At 38.1% G+C, this 21,930-nt stretch overlaps 3 protein-coding genes across 8 annotated transcripts in view; 2 read left to right on the top strand and 1 right to left on the bottom strand.

The window, feature by feature from the left end:
* LOC114871452 (transcription factor cwo-like) overlaps nt 1-8,485 on the top strand; it is a 44,245-nt gene extending 35,760 nt beyond the window's left edge. For 2 of the 4 annotated variants that reach the window (XM_046290201.1, XM_029177367.2), the window contains 3 exons: nt 5,359-5,542; nt 5,625-5,861; nt 6,813-8,485. In XM_046290201.1, coding sequence (XP_046146157.1) covers nt 5,359-5,542; nt 5,625-5,861; nt 6,813-7,390 — 999 coding nt within the window. In that variant the 3' untranslated portion in view covers nt 7,391-8,485. The other 2 variants (XM_029177368.2, XM_029177369.2) reach the window with 2 other exon arrangements.
* Nucleotides 8,486-8,581: 96 nt separating this feature from the next.
* LOC114871436 (elongation factor 1-alpha) lies at nt 8,582-15,234 on the bottom strand. Of its 3 annotated transcripts, none has more exons than XM_029177324.2 (4): nt 15,132-15,234; nt 11,316-12,155; nt 10,613-11,106; nt 8,582-9,614 (listed from the first exon to the last, which is right to left on the bottom strand). In XM_029177324.2, the coding sequence occupies exons 2-4, from the start codon at nt 12,136-12,138 to the stop codon at nt 9,546-9,548; spliced, it is 1,386 nt and encodes a 461-aa protein (XP_029033157.1). In that variant the 5' UTR covers nt 12,139-12,155; nt 15,132-15,234; the 3' UTR covers nt 8,582-9,545. The 3 variants fall into 3 exon arrangements, with proteins under 3 accessions (XP_029033157.1, XP_029033158.1, XP_029033159.1); XM_029177325.2 differs by lacking the exon at nt 15,132-15,234 and adding an exon at nt 14,650-14,998; XM_029177326.2 differs by lacking the exon at nt 15,132-15,234 and adding an exon at nt 13,910-14,581.
* A 144-nt stretch (nt 15,235-15,378) lies between these two features.
* LOC114871437 (popeye domain-containing protein 3-like) lies at nt 15,379-20,706 on the top strand. The gene is made up of 8 exons (XM_029177327.2): nt 15,379-15,444; nt 15,934-16,232; nt 16,312-16,446; nt 16,832-17,013; nt 17,845-18,084; nt 18,286-18,438; nt 18,561-18,705; nt 18,850-20,706. The coding sequence occupies exons 2-8, from the start codon at nt 16,178-16,180 to the stop codon at nt 19,020-19,022; spliced, it is 1,083 nt and encodes a 360-aa protein (XP_029033160.1). The 5' UTR covers nt 15,379-15,444; nt 15,934-16,177; the 3' UTR covers nt 19,023-20,706.
* Nucleotides 20,707-21,930: the final 1,224 nt, after the last annotated feature.

The following is a 21,930-nucleotide window of genomic DNA, read 5'->3' as shown; positions in this document are numbered from 1 at the left end:
AATGTTATATCTGCAATGTCTACAAGTACGATTTTTTTCAAAGGCGAATACCCTTCAAGGGCGCATAAATACGCTCCTCAACAACTAGCCTGCAAGTGAAAGAGTTAATATTAAAAGTGAATATTTTCGTTTGAAGCACGGTTCGTGAACAATGCAAAATAACTTCCCGGTGTTTTCATTCGCTCTGTCTTCTACTATTTCTTATCAATGTAGAAAAGGGGAATTCGTTTTCCGTTGTCACGTGTTTTGTCAGAGTTTTATTACGGGTAAACCGAGCGTCACGAGGGCTTGACGTAGACGTAACAATTGTTATGAGCCTTTCTGCGAATGGGAGTTCTGCAAGTGCGTCGTTGGCGGAATATATCGTATTGGACTTCGCGCGGTGCCATGAACAAAGTCGATAACAGAGCTTTCTCGATAACCGATCGGAGGTTAATCGTATTATGGACCGGCACGATGCGGACAGATTCGATTCTGGAAAATAAGTATTCGTTTGCTTGGACTTTAATACAACTTTTATCACGTTCCTTCGCGCCTCGTTACAAAATCTATTAGTTTATTTTCACTGAAATACGTTCAGACTCTGAAGAGCTTATTGCAATTCCTCGACGAGTCGGGGGTCATTGGTGACAGACACCGCGATTTTAATACAATCAAAGCAATTAAAACTAAACTTTAATTAGCATTATCATTACGCTAACTATATTATACTTGACACGTTGGATACCACCGGGGTCACCGCTGAAAAAACATTGTTTTAAATAATATTGCTATTGTACAAATAATATAAAATAGTAAATAGAAAGCTGAAATTTGAAAATTAACTATGCCTATTCTTAATAATCAGAGCTTTAATCCGTCCCACGGCAAATGGGCATTTTCGTGAAATTAAAAAATAAAATGACTGCATCTTGAATAATTGCAATTATAAGGAAACGCGTTATCTTCGGTTCCTTTGATACAAAGAAAAATATATTTATATTCTCGATCAGCTTATTGTTAGAATACTTTGAGGTATCACTGTTGGATGATTAAGTATGCACAGTCGCTGTAGCTTATTAATTTGTTTCGATGTTAATTACCAGCCACGAAATTTTCGTCTTCTCTTCCTAACAGAAATAATATCTACGTGTCTGATTACGTCAGGATTGCTGAAAACAGCACGTGCTCATTTACACCACGTTCATCCATAATGAACGTGGTCACATGTTTGCTCTCTGTAAATGTGCCATCCACAGTAAACGTGATCATTCACGTCTACTATTAACAGCATATAGGTTTCAGTAATTAGACGATTTGTGGGAAAACGTACACTGGACGTTTCTAAATATGAATTTCATGGGAAATGAATTTAATTAGAATGTTTGTCATAATTTTACATTTCACTTAGAATTAACATGTTTTACATGAATTTTAAAATGTACCATTTTTCAAAGTGTTATATAATTTCAATATTATACAGTAAATGTGAGATAACATAAAAATCTTTGTAATGAAGTTACAGATACGTGAGATCATCCATCAAAGTGTTTGCTTCCCCGTTATCAATGAAACTTTCATTTAGGAAGCCGGCGTTATCGTGACTCTTGTGCAGCGCACTTTTTGTATTTCCCTCAAAGCTGCTCGTGTTTTCTACGACGTGTTTTATAAAGAGCTCCGCAAGTAGCAGCGTTTCCGGGTATCGCCAAAGTGAAAAACACGTTTCACAATACTGCATCATCGAGTCAACGACTTCGTGTCTTCTTGCATTTTTCGTTTTTTCGTCCGGTCGTTCGACTTGGAATAATAATTCTCTGTGTTCCCTGGAAATTCTACAATATTTCATCATTAGTGTTTTAACCCACGCATTACCCTATACTTTTAATTACCAAATTATAAAAATAGTTATCAATGCTTTTTAAAAAGTTAAATCTCGTAACTATGATAAACAGATAAATGAGACTCTGTTGTTTCATAGATGCAAATAGAAACGCGTTACGATGCGTCTAGGTTTCGTTTGTTATTGCCAAGTATGGCGAAGCTGCAAGATCCGGTGATACCCGGTTATCGTATGAAAAACACTGAGGGGCCACCGCGGTCAAACGTTTGCCGATAAACCCTGGTCACAACAGAAGCTTCGATGTCAGCCGCAATATTCTCCTCTGTCCGGTTCTAGCCGGAATGTTGATAACACGACCCCGTTAAAGCGGTTCCCCCGCGATTTTTCTTTCACGATCCAACTCCTTTCCCGGATCGCTGTTCTGCTCGCCAGTCTGCTGGGATAAGCAGAAACTTCCAAGTCGAGGGTCAACGAGCAATTCTTGATTACGGTTCGCTGTACCGTCGTTGTAGACGACGGGAAATACGTTCGTTACTCGTCCAACAGTATAATCTCCTGTGTTTCTTATCTTACAGGGGGAAAAATGCAGATTTTTTTCATATCGAAATATAACATTGTTTTGAGGAAAAAGAATGCATGCTTTTGTAATGATTATGCTTGTTAACACTTAAGCTTAAAGGAAAGTACTTATAAATTAAACGTACATTTTTATTTTATTTTTTTTTTTAATTTTATGCATTGGTTTTGGCTAAATTATGTCACTAATGAACCAAATCTTCAGGGAAGAATAAATAGAACAGAAAGGGTTAATCTCCATATCGATTCCTTTTCAAAGGCTGGACTAAAACGGACAGACAATTATCATGATCAATAATGTTATTTAAAATAGATTAATCTGGTTACAAGTAGCCCGAAGGTTCCCCGTTTCGTTCACTAGCTCAGTTATTCCCACTTCGCCCTTTGAATGATCTCGAAATAACCACATCGTCTCAAATTCTCGACCTGTTCTCTTTGCAAGCTCAATGTACAGAATAGGTCTTGTATTAAGCTCTGTTCATATCTACAAGTATAAATATTTCTTAATGCATTATTTATGAGAAACTTTATATTTAACACGTTATATGTCGCCGAGAAAATGAACGTGCATATGTAATACGGCAAGTTACAATTATAATGGTTCAGAATGGAATAGAGTAGTGATTAATAGCGTAGGTATCTTGGAAAAATAATTAGCGGAGATTTAGGCGGACCCAAACTTACAAACCGCACAAGAAACAGTGTAAAATTTAGAAAATTAAAAAAATTAAAATTGTAGCTCTCTCCATGGTCCGTCGTCCGAGGGTTAATTAAAATTTTCTATAAGGAGCTCCATTATGCCACTAATCTCCCAATAATAATAATATTTAAGATGTATCGTCTGCGAATGCGTTGACTCTCACTACTGTGTCAACATATACCAAAAATCAGACCAAGCAGGGCGAGTGGCGCACCTATCTTGATCAATCAGAAAATCTTAGAGGATTCTAGTGTTTACAATTTGAAATTTGAAATATGTCTGGAGCTTTCAAAGCTGAAGACTCGTAGTTTATTTGATCAACGCTACATTACTCAGGGTGTCTTCTAAGATCACGGAATCGAGCTCTTCGAACCCAGAAAGGTGCACATTCGTATAAATGACAAGTGAAATTCTGTCTCTCGATCGAGTACCATAAAAATCAGCTAACACGATCATTTGGCTGAATTCCATCCTCGGTCGCCTATTCGCAGATGAAAAATAAATTATTCCTGCTAGTTTCGTCACGTGCGCCTTAGTCACCGTCGACGCCGAGGTATCTGGTTCAAGGCGGTGCTGCGTGCACTTCTGCATAGAGAAAACGTGCTCTTCGTGGCCTAGCGAACACGTTTCCCTTTTTCTCTTCATTCCAAGTAAACGGTAACGGGCGCTTAGTCGCGTGTGCTTCCGTAGTAACGTAGGAAAGTGCAGCGGAAGAGAATTCTCCGTTGGGCTTCCTCGCTCCGAAACGTGTTCCCTCACGTGTTGGGCGTAATGCGTCGCGTTTACAACACGTGATAGCAGCGGCGTCATCGTCGAGCGACATCTCCCTCCTCGTTAAAGGAACGTAAGCGCCGCCAGCCGTGGATCGCAGTCGTGGCCGTGCCATATCGAAACGCACAGTGTTTTACTTAACGTCGCGAACTTTTCGGATCGAGCAACATCCTCGCGATTCACTTTTTCAGACGAACCCTCGGCTTTGTAGCATTATGAACGATTCTTGGTTGTTCCTTCGTTGAACGTATCGATCCAACTGATCGTGTATCATCGTTGTCTAGTGGATCAGTGGTGGTTCTTTCAAAAATTCAAATCGAGCTACCCTGGAGGGTGCAATTTGAAAAGAGGTGTTTCTCGTCAGAATAGAAGAAACAATTATTTTAGTGTAGTTCCATTTTCTTCTGGATACCGGCGGTCACGTTTTAACGGGATTTCTGTGAAGTCGTTAAGAGAAATTCTTGAAAAGGAAGAGAATTGTGTGTTGAACGTGTGGCTCGAAGAGGAGGAACGATACAACAGCGTGTCATCGTTGCCTGCTTTCGCGCGGCCCGCTTCTAAGTGCACAATGGTGACGCACAGCATGGACAATATTTTGAACATGCAGTATTATCCCACCAACAGTCACGTAGAGGCGAATGTGCACTCGCCGCCGCTTAGGAAGAGACGGTGTTTGAATAAGGAGGTGATATTTCATTTCTTCCTTGGTATTGTAATTGTTTGTTCTACTGTGTGGGACCTAGGAGGGAATTCGTTTCATAGGGTCTCCTGAAAGATAGTTCGTTCCACTTTACGGCTCGTTTCATTCATTCTTTTACATTTACGAAAGGTAATTTAAATGAATAATTAAATAGACATTAGAGTTGCATATATATATATACGTATACTGCATCTTTGGAAAAATTTAAAAAATTATTATTTGCATTTGTATCAATCTACCTATCAATAAGTAGGTTTTAATAATTAATTAACAAATCTTTGAATACAGGACATTAATGAAATAACTAACGCGACCAATTAACGTGTACCTAATAACATTATCTTTTTACGCGATTTGACGCAAATTAAAACCTTGTCCTAAAATTCATCCGATTTAAATATAGCATTATGTTAATGGATGTTCGAATGAATGATATTATATATATTCTATTGCAATTAATTCGAGAAAACTCGTGATAAAGTTAGAATCTTATTAGTCATTTAACACGTGCTAATTACCTATTAATAGATTGGCAAATAAATTCGTGACCTTTCGATATTCTATTTTTTCTTTTAAATTGAAATGCGTTGAATATTAATAAATAATTATGTAGAAAAAATATTTAGTAGTTTATTTATTTATATTTATTATGGAACTTTTAAAATAAAATCAATTTAAATAATATTCATAACTTAATCTCACTTGTAATTAATTTTTTCAAGTATCAACAAATCACAGTTCTATTAAAACATATGTTTTCCTAACATCATAGTGTTTTTTATTTTGTTGCAGCAAGATCCGATGTCTCACAGGATCATCGAGAAACGAAGAAGAGACCGTATGAACAACTGTTTGGCCGATTTGAGTAGACTCATACCGGCCGAGTACTTGAAGAAAGGTCGTGGAAGAGTGGAGAAGACGGAGATCATCGAAATGGCCATCCGTCACATGAAGCATCTTCAAGGTCTTCGCCAAGGTACTGATCAAGAACAACGCGAGAACCAACTCGAGTTTCGATACCTTTTTAACGTATTCATTGATTTTATGAAATTGCTCAGAATCAAAACATCCTGCTGTAACGTCAGTTCACACGCACCCTGAAGACAGCGTGGACAGTGTTTCTCATTCGACCGTGGCGTCGACCGCCGCAGAACACTACAGGCTGGGTTTTCAGGAATGCCTCAGCGAAACCATGCACTTCCTTGTGGAAGTCGAAGGTTTCTTTGCCAGGGATTCCTTGTGCGTGCAGCTGATCAATCATTTGCAGCAGCACTGCGAAAAGATTTTAGCCACCAGTGAGTAAATACTTACTAGCGATACTGGAATTAATACAAATCACTTGTATCTTGTTCTTCGAATGAGTTTCCTTTGAATTTCATTATTTTCCTTTTGTTACTCAGATCAGTTCGATTAAAATGAAACTTTGACGAAGAATTGTGTCAGGAGGGAAGAAAGTTCCTTGAAAAGGAATATTACAATACATTCCTCATTCTACTATTCATTTTTTACAATAGTAGAAGCCTAGATATTTTTTTTTCTCTCCTTGAAAAATGTTATTAAGCACTAAAATTTAAGAGACATGTTACAAGTTTAACAGGGGATGAAACATCCCCTCGAAACTTTCATTTTGCAAATGTCAAATTTCATATCATCAAGCATCTTTTCCACGACAATCACTTTTGTACAGAATATAATTATACTCAGATGTATCTCGTTTTGTAAATAAACAATGATATGAAGACGTTAAATAAAGCCGCTGTTCCCAGTTGTACCTCCTTCTCCTTCTCTCTTCGATTATACACCCTGATAATAATTACTTTTTAATATGCACTTCTCTTTAGACGTACTTTGCCTGGTAATAATTTGAATTTTAATCAAGGTGAAGCTTACTTTTTTATACGACCCTTTGAGCTCAACATTTCGCACACTAGTGCATTTCAGTGCTTAATAACTTATTTCAAGGAGAATTAAATTAAAGGGGAAACAGTTAAATACTTTTAAAAGTAATTTCTTGAATTTTTATAAAATTTAAAGATATTTTATATTTCTAGTTCTGGGCTTCTTCCATTTCGTATATCTTCTTCTCAAATAGGTTTCGACGAAAGATGGTAGATTCTATGAAAATTTCATGTCATCCTCTTTTGTCAGAACTTATTTTAAGAAAAGGCACGTTAAATGAGGAACGTCCGCTGATTTAACGCGATACCGGCGAACAATGTTGCATCGGCATGAATTTTTCATTGCAGGCGATAGGCTAGGCTTCCCGCATCCCGAGATGCCGACGACGAACGGTGTACCGAACGGCACCAGCTACACCCACACCAGCATTCCCACGATGTGTCAACCGAATGGTCACTCGGACCACGGTTCGAGTTCAGGCGTGAGTTCGTTCGGTGACCCGGAACGTCCTATGCGTCCTACGATCATCCCACCGCCAGCGATCGTGAGCGACGACAGCAATCACAGCACCCATTCGCATAGCGCACCATCAACGACCAGCTGCAAGCCTTCCAATTACAAGTTCAAGAGTTCCATCAAGCAAAGGTTCTCCGCGGAGAGGATAAAGTCTAGCCCACCACCTGCCATCAACTCGGAGAAGCCATCTTCATCGCACGGGGTACCCATCTTTGCACTCCACGACGGTGGCGCCTTCTACGTCCCACTAACCATCGAAGCGTCCATGCTGAGGCCACACCTGAACTTCATCCCAGACACCGGACCAGACACCGTTCTTCATCCCGTCACCATATCAGTGAACTTTAATCATTCGACACAACCGGCGTGGTCGCACCATCCCAGTCCCACTCATCAACAACAGACATAAAAAAATGGCGTCATGAATGCGAGCCCATCTCGCGATCTTCCATCCGGAATGTACATACGCCTGTTCATACGTATTGCGAATCACTATGCATGCGTGAACACTTGCACCACAAGTGGTGCGATCTGTATGGACACTTGTACGAAGAAATCATTCGATCAAGTATTTTAAGCGGTATCTACGACTCGAAGCTATCGGTCGTCGCAGATTCTTCATTTTATTTCTGATTCTTTAGTCGGTACAGTACGATGGCCACTGTGTACCGTGGTTACAGAGAACGATGGTGTCGAGGATGTTTCTTTTTTTTCTTTGTATATTTACCGAGGCTGTGGGTTGTCTTAGCATTTACGAGGTTCGAGAGAAAGTATGGCAGCGATGTCATAGATAGAGATATTAGAGTATTAGGGCGTGATGTCCCGGGTTGCTTTAGCTTCGGTGTGTCTTTACTTTCCGTCGATATCGTCGCGGTTGTATCCCTCTTTTCTTTCCTCTCACATCCATACACTTTTTATCTTGTTTCGTTCTATCTATCATCCTACCTTTCCAATCCTTTCCTCATCGGTTGGGTAAATGTGTCGCGCGGTGACTAGGCTTATACCGTCGAGTTCATTTTTTTCCGTTTTTATTTCTTTTCTCTTTGACGGATCGCCAATTCGTTCATCGATTAGTATTAAATAAAGATTAAATCGCTGCGTCTGTAGATTCGCGAAGTAACAGCCAGGTAACGACGTGTTGTCGCACAAAAAGGAAAAATGTTAAACTGGACTGGTCGCAGTTATTGAACTTCGTTTTCGAAGCGTATACTAAACCGACGAAAGTGCCTACACGTTTTGATCTATGAATTCCATTGATGTGATCGTCTTGTATGTACGAAGAAAGTGTTTCATTTCCTGCGAATAAATTCTGTGTCACGTTCGATCGTAAAGGAGCAAACGGGCCTCAGCAATCAAAGACTGACCAAGACCTGCATTACACTAAATTCTCTTGTAAGATCATTGCATTAAATATATATACATACATATATATATTTGTACATACCATGTTTAGTTGTAACGTTAACGAAGAGTTTATTGCGGAATAAATTATATTTACCATAAACCTTTTCTCACGATCTATTTTTTATTTTCTAGAAATATTAGAATAGAAGGAGAAAGAAAAAGGAGACGAAGAGTCGAAGAAACAACACTCGGGAGATGCAATTAAAATTTTTTTTTTTTTATTACATCAACATAATACTGGCTAAGGGTCAAAACAATTGTCGAACGCGTCTATTAGGGTTATCGAGATTAACACATGCGATTCGTGAACGAAACTCGCTTGCTAATTAAAAGAGAATACCCTTTTAATCGCGAGAGAGGTTCGCACGTATCGCGAAAGATTGGGATCACGATCTAATGTTCCTTAACTAGAGATAAATACACTTCTTATACGAGTAATAAAATTATTCTTGCAGCGAGGCAACCAAGTCTTCGAACAAATCAGCCTTAACGAATTCGTGTGGGAAATAAAAATTGTTTAAGAAACAAGGTCGGGGATGCGAGGCAGCGGCGATTCGATGGTGTTCGACTGGGTTTATTTGCTGGGTACACATCAGTCAAGTAGGTTTCCGGTCGCGTTTGGTTTTTGTCTCCTTTCTTTTTAACTGAAACCATATTAGAGGAACATAAATCTCGTTTGGGATGTTAAAGCTTGTAGCCTGACCGCTGCCTCGTGTCTCGTCTGGTGTTGTCACCGTTTACGGTGATCACACGACGTACAACATCCCGTATGATCGTCGGTGTTAACGTGTTGTCGTTTAATTGAAAAACCTAACTACACAGAGTCCAAGGGGAACTTAGTATTTCTTACCTGTAATTGGACACATATTTTCGTCAATGTAAGAATGAGTAAAAACGTAATCGTTATCCACCTAGCATATGTGGGGTGTGCGCGGGGCGTGGGTGAACTGAATGTGCAGATTCGGATAGATGCGCGGATTCAATACTACCGGATAATGTAACGGGGGTAAGCACAACATCTTTTCACTTTTGGTATTATTAGTCGAGTATGAATTGAATGGAGCAGCCGCGGCGTACTGCATCCTTGATGAGGATCCCTGCGCGGAGATGCTCGTAGGGCACCAGCCGGCGGACTGCGAGCTTCCGAGGAAGCTTGATGGTTACTTTTTTTTCTGGGCCTTCTCCGCGGCCTTTGTAACCTTGCCCTGGGTATCTTTGAAGGTGACGCTCTGTAAAAATACAAATTCCATCGTTATTTGTTTTTCTAAATAATTCTAAGTATCTTTTCTTAGTTGATGAGACGTCCAATTTGCAATTTTTTCCATTTATTCAAAATTTTTAGAGAAATATTTGAAGGGAACTGGCACGAGTTTGCAGGGGATATTGTGCAATCGTTGAAAAATTGTTTACTCTTGATTAGAATCGTTATTGTATGACGAAATCAATTTTATTGTTTATTGGTCATTCTTCTTCCATTTTTAATCAACTTCGTAGGCTGTGTAAAAGTAGCCACGTGTTTCGTTAGATAATGCGCATTCCGTTTATTCTTCTTTATCATGATTAGTGGTCCGGTATTATCAGTTATTTATCAAGAGTTTCACGCTATCAGGCGAGGGTTAAAGTCACGTTCTCCTTTTTAAGTGGAATCAAATTTTTGCTGGAGTGCGTATTGATATTTTCACGCGCGTGATTCTTTTTAATCTCATTGTCAGAAAACAAGTTGCGCGTGTATAGGTGTGCATTTCAATAGATTACAAAGTTACATTTGCATATAGATATAATAAAAATATGGAAATCTATATTGGAGTTTCATCAGTATTCTGCTAATCCAAAAATATTAGAAAAAAAAAATGGAATTTTAACGATACCGAAGTATCATAAATTATAATAATCATTATACATTTCTAATTAATAAAAATCAAGACTGTTGCATGAAATTTTCCAAATGGAATTGGGTCGAAAATAATGTAAGCTTTATCTATATTTGAAATTGCAGTATACATTGCACCAAATGGTATCATGGTCCTGAAATAAAATAGGAAACGTCATTATATTCTTGTCAGATTGCCATGACATTCGGATTGTTGGAAACTCTAAAGTATCAAATGTAACTGATCTCTAATTTATTCGTTTAGATTTTCCCTTCCTTATTTTAAGATAATTTGGCAATCGGCATTACTGAACGCATCGATGAAACACAAGATAATTCAAGGTAAATGTAATATACCTTAATGACGCCCACAGCGACGGTTTGACGCATATCACGAACCGCGAAACGACCCAATGGCGGAAATTCCTGGAAAGCTTCGACGCACATCGGTTTCGTAGGTTGCAGCATCACGATCGCAGCATCCCCGCTCTTGATGCTCTTCGGATTTTCCTCGGTAGTCTTTCCGGTACGACGGTCGCATTTCTCCTTGATCTCCGCGAATTTGCACGCGATATGAGCAGTGTGACAATCGAGCACCGGTGTATACCCGTTGCTGATCTGGCCGGGATGATTCAGGACGATCACCTGAGCCATGAAGTCGGCAGCTCCTCGAGGAGGTTGATTCTTCGAATCACCCGCCACGTAACCGCGCCTCAATTCCTTCACGGAAATATTCTTCACGTTGAACCCGACGTTGTCGCCGGGCAGTGCCTCCGTTAGGGCCTCGTGATGCATCTCCACTGACTTTACCTCAGTGGTCAGCGCCGCTGGAGCAAATGTCACCAACATACCTGTGGTATTAAAATCATAGATAATTTAAATTAGAAATATTTAATAAATTAACAAAAGCGATAGTTACGTTTTCCCGAAAATTTTCAGAAAATCCAAGGGTATTGCTGCAGATTTTTATAAGAACGAAAGTGTCAAGAATGAATGCCACGACGCCAATAAGGAATACTTAATTAATTAATATCTAATACTATTCTAACCATACTCGTACCTGGTTTCAGGATACCAGTCTCCACACGACCGACCGGAACAGTGCCGATACCACCGATCTTGTAAACATCCTGAAGGGGCAGACGAAGAGCCTTGTCGGTAGGTCTGGACGGTGGCAGTATAGCGTCAAGGGCCTCGATCAGAGTCTTCCCATCGGCGTTTCCATCCTTACGCTCCACTTTCCATCCCTTGTACCAGGGTGTCTTTGGCGACGGTTCGAGCATGTTGTCGCCGTGCCAGCCTGAGATCGGTACAAAAGCGACGGACGCGGTGTTGTAACCGATCTTCTTGATGTACGATGACACCTCTTTCTTAATTTCCTCGAAACGACTCTCCGAGTAGGGCGGGTCGGTCATGTCCATCTTGTTCACGCCGACGATCAGCTGTTTAACGCCCAAGGTGAACGCGAGCAAAGCGTGTTCGCGCGTTTGCCCGTTCTTCGATATTCCCGCTTCGAATTCGCCGATACCAGCTGCGACGATTAGGACGGCGCAATCGGCCTGGCTGGTACCGGTGATCATGTTCTTGATGAAATCGCGATGACCCGGCGCGTCGATGATGGTCACGTAATACTTGGCCGTCTCGAATTTCCACAGAGCGATATCGATCGTGATACCGCGTTCGCGCTCGGCCTTAAGCTTGTCCAACACCCAGGCGTACTTGAACGAACCTTTACCCATCTCCTGGGCTTCTTTCTCGAATTTCTCGATGGTACGCTTGTCGATACCGCCGCATTTGTAGATCAAATGTCCCGTGGTGGTAGACTTGCCCGAATCGACGTGGCCTATCACCACGATGTTTATGTGTATCTTCTCCTTACCCATGTCGACGCTCTAGTTACCTGGAAGAATTTTCTGATCATTATTTTCATCGTTTATTATTAATATAATATAGAAATCTAGTACTTGGGTTATAAGAAAGAACTGGTAACATTAACACTTTGATTGCCATGTTATTAATATTTGGGTGACATTTATATTTTGACACTTGTATTAGGTATTTTAAATTTTGGATAATGAATGAATAAATAATAAAATTTTTTTCCTTGTTTAATATTCATAATGAGTTATTGCCTGGAGGAGTAGAGAAAATGCAAATATCTTTTTTTCCAATTTTAATTTTCTGTAATATTATTGACTTTATAGAAAAGAATAGCAAGACACAAATCAAATAAAAAAATCATCGAATTAGTTGAATTAATTTATCGTGTGTATTCGTAATATGTCCAGATCATAATTGCCTCTACGTGTCATTGATGACTGACTAGAATCCAATATCAGAGAATACTGTTCATTATCGAATGCAACGAGCAGGAACGTATCGAAAGATTAATTTGTGACGAGATATTGGATCGGCCGCTATGGCTGATCATACGCGCACTCGTACTACTAGCTCGCTGTAAAATAAGCCGATTACAGCTTAATTGGTTCATTAATTATTGAAACGCGACAAACGTATGTAACTCCTTTTCTTTTTAATTAGCGAATTTTGATTTTACAGAAATTGTGTAATAAAGTAACGTATGGTGCTTAAAACTTGAATTCCCATAGGAAACCATTTATCCATGTTATTAGGAATTCTTTCACTTATCTAATTAAAAATTTGTAATAGGTACTTTAAATGATGGATAATAAAAATAAATATTTTAAAAATAATAAATGAAATTTGTTAAAAATAGAAACGCTATCTAATAAAATTTTCAATAGTGTTTGCATGGCAATCAACGCGTTAAATACTTTTTATCACTTTTCTTTACAAGAACAAGTCGGAAAGTAATCAACTTTTAATTATTTGACTAGAAAATCTCTATATTAAACGAAGCTTCATTAAACTCGAATATAATATTGTTACATAACAAAAGGTTTTTCTGATACGTTCAAGTGTATGGGTCACAGGGATGACAAGCGGGGCTGTATCGATTGTTGGGAGTCAACGAATTATGTGGACTTTAGAAACGTTCTGTTTACAAGTGAGATTACTACCTTACATTAAATTGTTTCGCTAATTCTAATCAACGAATTAATCTTCCAAATGAAGCATTCTAATTTTCAACAGAGAAGATTGAACATTGGCTACATATATTATTAGTTCAATACTTTGATTTTGCACGTTTATTTCTGTGTATATTAAAAAACATAGAAAATTAGGGTTGAGCCAATCGCGATGTCCTATTCCCTTTCGAATCGATACTCTGCACAGTGTTCAAAAAAAGGAAGGAAAAATTGCGTCGTTCTATATTAGCCCTTCTCAATGCATATCTTAAGACGTAGAAGCTTTTAAGAAGTTGTAAATCACTCGTTAAGAAAACATCCCCTTTTGCTATAACTACCCTTCACGAACAAATAAATACACCAGATATTAAAAATAAAACAAGAACATGAAAAGGATTATCAACTTTTCTTCAAAAATAAGAAGAAATTGTTACATAGCACTGATGATTAATGAAACTCGTCAGGTTTCTCGTTATCGATCCTCAGCGTTACACTTTTACAGAGGGAAATTATTCTAATTAAGATTATCAGATAGGCAGCCCCGATTATTATCTTTAATCGAATTAAGAGTCGATTTTTCGCGGATTACCTCGATTGGACTTACCTGGTCATTATCACTTCTCCATCCCTTAATTCTATCGAACAGAGTTCGTTGAACGTTATCGTTCTACAAGGTCTCTATCTCGGAAACAACTGATATTTACAACGTATGTAGGAACATTGACGAGCTGACGAAGGGTATTGATTCGCCGAAAGGGCCCACACGAAAGTACCAGTGCTATCGGCGCGAGTGTGCGCGTTTATTCGCTCGAATCGCAAAGAAAGAGAGAAAAAAAAAGGGAGCTTGATTAGGATCGTGAAATCTCGATTTCACCCCATGGAAACATCTCCGCGACCCAGTCCACCGTCGATCGATAACACTCGAGCGGTTTCTTCCTCCGGGATTCTTCGAAAAAAGAAAGAAAAAAGAAAAGAAAAATCACGGTTCAACGCGCGAGCGATTCGAAGCTCGCAGAAATCGTGCACGGCGAAGCGCTCGCGTCCGCTGGCCTCCTCTAATAATAGAGCGACCGAGTGAAGCAGCCATTTCGCGAGCAGCAATTTCGAGCTCGCGATTCAGGCATCCCCCATGAAACAAAACTACTCCTCTTCGTCAACGCGAAAAACTGAAGGACCAGAATTTTCAGATAACGATCTTGAAACTCCGTGTCGTCGAACCGCGGATTCCCGGCCTCCCTACGCGATTCACGCCCCTCGTGATGCAACAGCAGCTCGACGGTTGAAAGAGGTTAAGCCGAGAGGAAACCGGCTGGCCGTTGTAAACCGGATGCCCTCGACACTTACCTATCTCTCCGGGAGATCGCAGGGAGGCTCACGGTGAACCGGAAATCTTGCTGGCACGATCTCGTCGAGGAGCCACGGACCAAGCGGATGCAACTGCGTCGAATAATGATCGCACGCCCCCGACCGCTCGCGTAATGGCCGCGACGACCAACTAGCGGCGCACTTCTCGCCACTTGCCCGGTCCCGGCCTACTCGATCCTACTTGATTCTTCGATTTTCTTTAATAACGATACGAATGCGACCGATTGATTATTCTCAATCGCCACTTAACCGAACACCGACGATGTCGCTTTCCTAATTAGATAACGCGAACGTTTATGGGGCATACTTGCACCGGGTCCAATCAATATGTCGCCAACAGCCGGCTCTTCTTCGACTTCCGTTTTTACGAGTTACTTTACACTTCGATCGCGAAGATACTTCCGTTTGATTGTTTCAAGATACGACCGAATTCGATCGGTTTTATTGGATCAATTACTCACCGGAATCGACAGGATGGAGAGGCTGGAATATCCGCGTGGTTTCGCACGTATTTCCTTGGTCGCTTCTAGCCACTAGGACGGGACACGGTGACAGAGATAGAAGGGGCGGGAGAGAAAGAGACGGATCGAGAGGAAAGCGAGAGACAGGGGGTGAAATCGCAGTGTCATCTACTGGCGTAGCCTCAGGCCAAGGGTGAAGGGCGCATGTGCCGACCGCATGGGTGACGATGGTTCGAAGCGTCCATTGGATCGCTCGAGCTACGTCCGAAGTATGCTTTTCTCCCGGTGCCAACAGGCCGGTGCATCGCGTGCGGTAAGCTTCCGAGCTAACGAGCTCCGTCGATGCATTCTCGCCGCGTGCAATCCGTACACGCTTACGGCCTCTCGCGTCAGACGCGAGCTTTTATAGGCTTAAGCTTCGTTTACATTGTTGTACTAACACCTTGTTGTCCGACAATTTTTATTGCATTTGTTTAATTTTTTTATTTCATTCTTTGAACATACTGCACGAGTGGTAGAATATTTGGAATATTCTTAATTTATTTATTTGTCGACTAAGTGTATTTTTTAAATGATCCTTGAACTGTTTGATGCATTATTTTTTAAATTTTGTCAATTTCAATTGAAATATTTTTGCGAATTATTTAAAACGATAAAATTATCTAATATAACATTTTCACATGATCACACGATACAACCCCTGTTAATTCTCAAACTATTTAAGCTCACTTTGTTATCAAAACGAAACACCGTATCCTATCAAGGTAAGACATTTCACTTAATTAATATTATTGTACCTCAGAATTTCCTTCTTGCCTTCAATGGATATTACCGAATCGTCTGCACCATCAACAGAGAAGAGGATCGATCTATGGGGTTGGCGCAAGCGCTCGAAAAGGGTGCATACGCCGCGCCCCTGCTTAGAGACGAGAATCTTGGTAAATTTGATCAAAACAAACCAGTGAGCATGGACACTAAGTAGCTTTTAAGGAATCGTCGTTCTTCTCTTTCCTTTTACACCACTCATCGATAGTGATTTAGTCAACATGAGCCCTGGTCTCGGACACGATCCTCTTCCTTCGTACAACATCACTGCACTAGGTGAATTTACGAACTGTATTAATCACTTTTTCATACAGTGCTCATAAAATATTCGCTAAACGTGTATCGTTGCTTTCAGGTAACACAGCATTATGCCTGTGGCAACAACCGCAACACATACTGTTTCAATTAGCAAATTTTTGCTTCGCCCTGTCGTATTCGGCACCTTCCTCCAGAAAGGGAATATTATTTATGCATTCGGTGCTGATAATCGGTAAGTGCACTTGTTTGTTTAGCATAAGTGATTGCTTAACACTTTCAATGTTACATTAAAACTTTGGATTAGAAAGTAAAAAAATTGTTTTAAGTTGTATCTGAAATTTCTGTATTTGAAAAATTTGTAGAAAAAATTACCAGAAAAAATAACAATTTTTTTATTTGGGATAATTTTAAATATTTGAAAATTTAATTTGATTGAAATTATTTTAGTGCGGTTATTTATTTCGTACGTGAAGATGCTTTACATTACGAAATATTAGACTTAAGAATCTCCTCGATTTCCAAATGAATAATTAAAATCTCAATATTTGCAAAAAGAAATATTCCATTAAAATATTTGTGAAGTCTAATTGTTAAATTTTGAAATGCTTTTGTTTGAGGTTTCATGTTACTGTCTGGTTGGGCATGGCATGTGATTTGTGCACCGGATATATTCTCCTGGAACTTCAGCTTCTTGTTACTGAATATTGGACAGCTGGTTTATATAGTATATCAAATGAGACCAGTTCGATTCGACCCCGAATTAGAGGAGGCTTATCACACTCTATTTTACCCATTTAAGGTGAGCACTTTGTCAAGATTTTAATCAATTTTATGAGCTTATATGCGGTTACCATCAATCACGCGACATAATGTTCTTAATCTTTCGCGTGTTTCTTGATATCAAATGATTATAAATCAGATTAGACTTACCTAATCCTAATGCAGGGATCACAGAAGTTTCTTCAATGTTGTTGCTTTTCTAACTGGAACAAAAAGCAATGTATTTAGAATTAAGCAAATTATACTTTTTGCTATCCATTATACTGATTTCTATAAAAGATTACGTATCTTTTGCTGTAATAAGATGGTATATCATTAATGACGCGTTAAGATTATATTTGAATACTTTATTGATTAGTATCACATATTCGTGACTTTGGTATACGAATTTTGGTTCGCTATCTTTTATTCATATCTACCAATTGCAATTTGTAAGTAATTCATTTTATGGCTCATATAGTAGCTACACAAATCTGTAGATATAATTTAAATTATAATCTTTTACAGGTTTTTTATTCTCATTTAATTTAAGTACTTACGTTTATAGTTTTAGTTAAGAAGAATAATTATTTTTACATAATTTAATTCTCCTAGGGGATACTTTATACTAGCGTCGGATTAAGAGGGGGTTTAAGGGGACCTACTTCCATTGAAATTTATTCTAAATAAAATTAAAAAGGGGCAATATCATAAATGGAGATCTTTTAACATGGCCTAGGGTTGTAGCCCCCTTCAGATTTTCCTTCATTCCTGGTGCTAAATAAAATAAATTAAGCTTGTTAGGTGAATAATTAAGAATAAAAAGTTTTGTCCTCTCTTTTTTCCCTGTAATGTTATTATCGATGAACAGGTATCCCGACTACAGTTTAAGAGGTTGGTGTCTCCAGAATTTGCATCGATAATGTCGTTGCACACCGGTGAAGCGTACGCGATGCAAAATTTAACCAGGACCGACAGGCTGGGCCTGTTGCTTAGCGGTAAAGTGAATGTACTCAGCGATTCGAATTTCCTCCATCTTATATTGCCTTGCGAATTTTTGGATTCGCCAGAATTTGAAAGTTCTCGAGCATCTGTCGACGATAAATTTAAGGTAAATAAAAGAAAGAAGAAAAATCAAATATTAAATATTTCCTAGATTATGCACATTAAAAATTTCTTAATATACATGTACTATTTAGATAGACTATATTTTAATGTTGATGTATTTCACAATTAATAGGATCTTTTTTTGCCACATCACAATTTTATTTCAATTAACCCTTTTTTCTCTGTTTATTGACTTTGCTCTCAGGTGTCGATCGTTGCAGCCAGTTCGTGTAGATATTTATACTGGCAAAGGTCTGCATTGGAATATCTTCTCGTTAAAGAAGCATATTTAGCCACAGTCTTAACAACCCTAGTTGCGAGGGACATTGCTACTAAATTATACGCTATGAATAACAAGGTAATAAAAATTTTCTTTTTAGCAAAATTTCCCTTACACTTCCTGTGGTCCTTCAATTATCGTAGAAGGTCGTGAAGGTAGCTATATTGAAAAATATAGTTTTCAGCTTAACGTCTTGTTAGATTGTTACAGATAAAGGGTCACATTTGGACATAAGGCTTCCAACAATTAGCGCTGGATTATCCATAAGTGGTGAATACAGAAGTCCAAGAGCATCCAGGCAAGCACTGATCCGTAGGAAAGAATCAACTTTAACTTCAGACAATGGTAACTTTTTGTATATATTTTATTTTATATCAAATACATGTAAATCTCTACTATAGACTTCCAAAATAGCAAATAATCTTGTGCCAGTCATCATACTAACATGAAATAAAAAATTCTGTAAATATTGTTTAACACAATGTTCAGGGTGCGTTAATTTGAAAGATCGTCCAGTGAATAATCTATCGAAGAAAGGAGTTCCAAATATGGAACCGTTACCGGAAATGCCATCCTGTGATGACCTGGCGTCAAGTGGCGTCGAAAGTTGGCTGGATTCATCGAGCAAGTATCACAGTTGTGAAATTGTTGACGAAGAATAACAGGAGGCCTCCTTAACGCCGGACACATTTTACGAAGGAGACAGCGATTAGTGTCCGCGTTAAGGATTTGCATAATCTTTGAGAAGAAGACTGCAGTTGTTTTTTTTTTTTAAAGAACAATAAAAAGACAGTCTCAAAACACGTTTTTGAAAGTGTTACATAAGGCTGATTGTTACTTGATGCTTTCTTTTAGTGAACAAAAGCTTATCATGTCGAATCAATACAATTAGAAGAAGACGTCTTTATGATTATAATAGAAAATTTCGATTAATTTATTAAATTATGGATTTAAAAATTTTTATTTTATGTTAGTACGGAGTTGCAATTTTTTTATAATTATTGAAACAATTGTTAAATACGTAATTAACTTTATATAAAAAGATTATCATATTTTATTTAAAGATGAGTGATTTCAAGCAACCAAAAATGTTATTTAAGAACAACGATTGTTAAGTAAGTGGAAGGGTTTCGCTTTGTATAAACAATACGTTAACTGATACTTATTCATCTATTATTTTCAAGTAGAGTGTAAAAATACTGAAATATTTCGTTTGAAAAATATCGGCGAAAAAGATAATGCTGTTAGAAATAAATTCGTTAGTAGTATAAGTCAACGCGTTACGACGTGCAGTAGTATCAGTCAACCATAAGGCAGACACAGTTTTCAAATCACAGTTTAGAGTTCGTTTGGAAAACAAAACGTCTGGGAAACTCAGGTACACTGTTCATCAAACGTATTTTCATCACCTAACGATAGAGGCAAGGTTTAAATACACTTTCACAAAAACTTTCTTTCAATTACGTGTCTGCCGTCTATCGCTTGGATTCGACAGACTATGAACCATCTTGTACATTCCATACGTAGCTAAGTAAACGCCAGAAAAGTGCTCTTGAAGCAACTAATGTTCCAAGTGCTAGTTGCGACAAAGTGCTTACGCAACAAGGTATCTAATGACAACAAATCGTTATCATGTAACTAACCATCGTCGTATGGTATGCAGAAGTCTATCAATATTGTAAAGAGCGAATATATAAATTTCATCCGTTTACGATATCTTAGAGCAGCGGTTCTCATCCTCTTCTGGGTCTCGATCCCCATTTATAACAGTCAAGTCACATTTGACAATTCTCTCTCTTCACAATTGCATAAAAATAAATAAATAACTTTCGAATATCTTAATTATATAAGTTTTTGAAGGAACTGCGTAAGTGTTCGTGAAAAGTATTTTATTATTCAGCGATAAAAAAAAGAAAAATGGGAGTGTTATTTACAATCGTTTATCTCTAAGTTGTTATTATTAAACTTTCAGGAAATACATCCTGTATATTATATTTTATCGAGACTCGCAGATAAGAGTATGATTTGTTTAAGAATTTTCAACTTTTCTTTAAATTTTGAATAGGAAATGGATTGTTACAATGATGTTGTTTGCTGAAACGTTTATTTGTAGAGCTACGTTACAATTTGAGCTGAGTGTTTGTAATTTTTATCATAGAGTAACATAATAGCAGGGTCTGGTGTATATATACGTTGTTAACTTTGCACTGTAGTATCACATCGATGGCAATACGAATGCTTGATCACACGATCGAGGTAGTTTGTAGCATTGAAATACGTGTTTTGTACAGATTTTAATTACTGTTTTTCTTGTTGTCAATGAATACAATGGACGAAATGGAAAGTTTGCACGAAACTTTGTTCTAATCATTTGTAGATAACCCATTCATCCATTTTTTGTTAATTGTTTATAGATCTCTTTCAAAAAAGATTAAAATTTTATTCCTAATTTTTAATATTATTCTTCCTAGATACGAAATTCTTAAGACACACAGGTTTTACTAAAATAAAATTGTGTAGATCATTATATCTAATGTTATTATGAATATGATAGGCATTGCGGTTTATTTAATTTATTTTTCAATTTACATTAACATATTTTTCTATATCTTTACATTTGTATGAATTTACAGTTTCAGTGATAAGTGAAGAAGGGTAACATACCTAAAATATTGAATTGAAGCTAATGAGATCGAGTTATTCAAGGTACACCTTGAAGCAACCTAATAAATTGGCAAAAACGGACACAGAGTGGCAATTAACATTTCCTTTATTATCTTCTAGCTCCATCTTGTCCGTAGGGCTATTATCTAGCCCAAGTCAAACAGTGGGCCTCGAAATAGCACGAATGGTCGAAACGGCCCTGCAGTGAAAGAAGATTGATTTGATGGTGAAATAAACCAGTTGTGCTATCTGTAAGTCCAATTACCAGCAGACTCTTTGAAATAACCCAATTGCTCTACCATTGATTTCACCTGGGTTTGCAGGAAACTTGTGATTAGTCGCACGTTTTCAGCCATTGAGCAAACGTTTTTGGATACTCAAAGCAATGACTTAAAATTTTCAAAAATATTTAAAATAATCTCTAAGCAATAAAATGATAGCAAATGAAGAAAATTAGTTAAATATTAAAGACTGACAAGTAAACTTACCCAAGTGTTACACTCCGATTTTGATGAGCTTTGAATATTTTGTAGTGTAGGTCAAAATATAAGACAAATTAAAATTTTTTAAATTGAGAAAGGGGATGAAACCAAAAAATAATTAATGATGATGTATAATTGTATGGAAATTGTTCGTTCCAATTAAACGAGACAGAAATTAATAAAGATGTTACGTGTGATGGATAATCAAGATTTCCCAAGAAATAAAACGATTTCATGGAACGATACGGTAGGAATGATAACAAATGTGGCTTATTCCTCCCCATTTCACGACTGTCTGGTAGTCAAAAGCTCGCGTGACGATGTTCTATGAATATAAGCAATGAAACATCACTATTGCAATATAAAAGTCTTTATTACACATTTGATGACGATTTGCAACAACATTAGGCTCGGGATAACATTC

Source organism: Osmia bicornis, chromosome 2 (assembly GCF_907164935.1).
Source record: "Osmia bicornis bicornis chromosome 2, iOsmBic2.1, whole genome shotgun sequence".
In the NCBI taxonomy this organism is placed as follows: domain Eukaryota; kingdom Metazoa; phylum Arthropoda; class Insecta; order Hymenoptera; family Megachilidae; genus Osmia; species Osmia bicornis.
Note: the sequence above shows the minus strand (reverse complement) of the source record. Positions and strands in the feature narration are given on the sequence as shown.

What these genes read in the sequence shown, in the direction of transcription:
- LOC114871436 (XM_029177324.2), bottom strand. Translation starts at nt 12,138, where the DNA reads ATGGGTAAGGAGAAGATACACATAAACATCGTGGTGATAGGCCACGTC. An exon ending in GACTGGTATCCTGAAACCAG is followed by an intron (nt 11,107 to 11,315) that starts GTACGAGTATGG and finishes TTAATACCACAG; the next exon opens with GTATGTTGGTGACATTTGCT. An exon ending in TCGCTGTGGGCGTCATTAAG is followed by an intron (nt 9,615 to 10,612) that starts GTATATTACATT and finishes GTATTTTTACAG; the next exon opens with AGCGTCACCTTCAAAGATAC.
- LOC114871437 (XM_029177327.2), top strand. Translation starts at nt 16,178, where the DNA reads ATGAGCCCTGGTCTCGGACACGATCCTCTTCCTTCGTACAACATCACT. An exon ending in GCATTCGGTGCTGATAATCG is followed by an intron (nt 16,447 to 16,831) that starts GTAAGTGCACTT and finishes CTTTTGTTTGAG; the next exon opens with GTTTCATGTTACTGTCTGGT. An exon ending in TATACGCTATGAATAACAAG is followed by an intron (nt 18,439 to 18,560) that starts GTAATAAAAATT and finishes ACGTCTTGTTAG; the next exon opens with ATTGTTACAGATAAAGGGTC.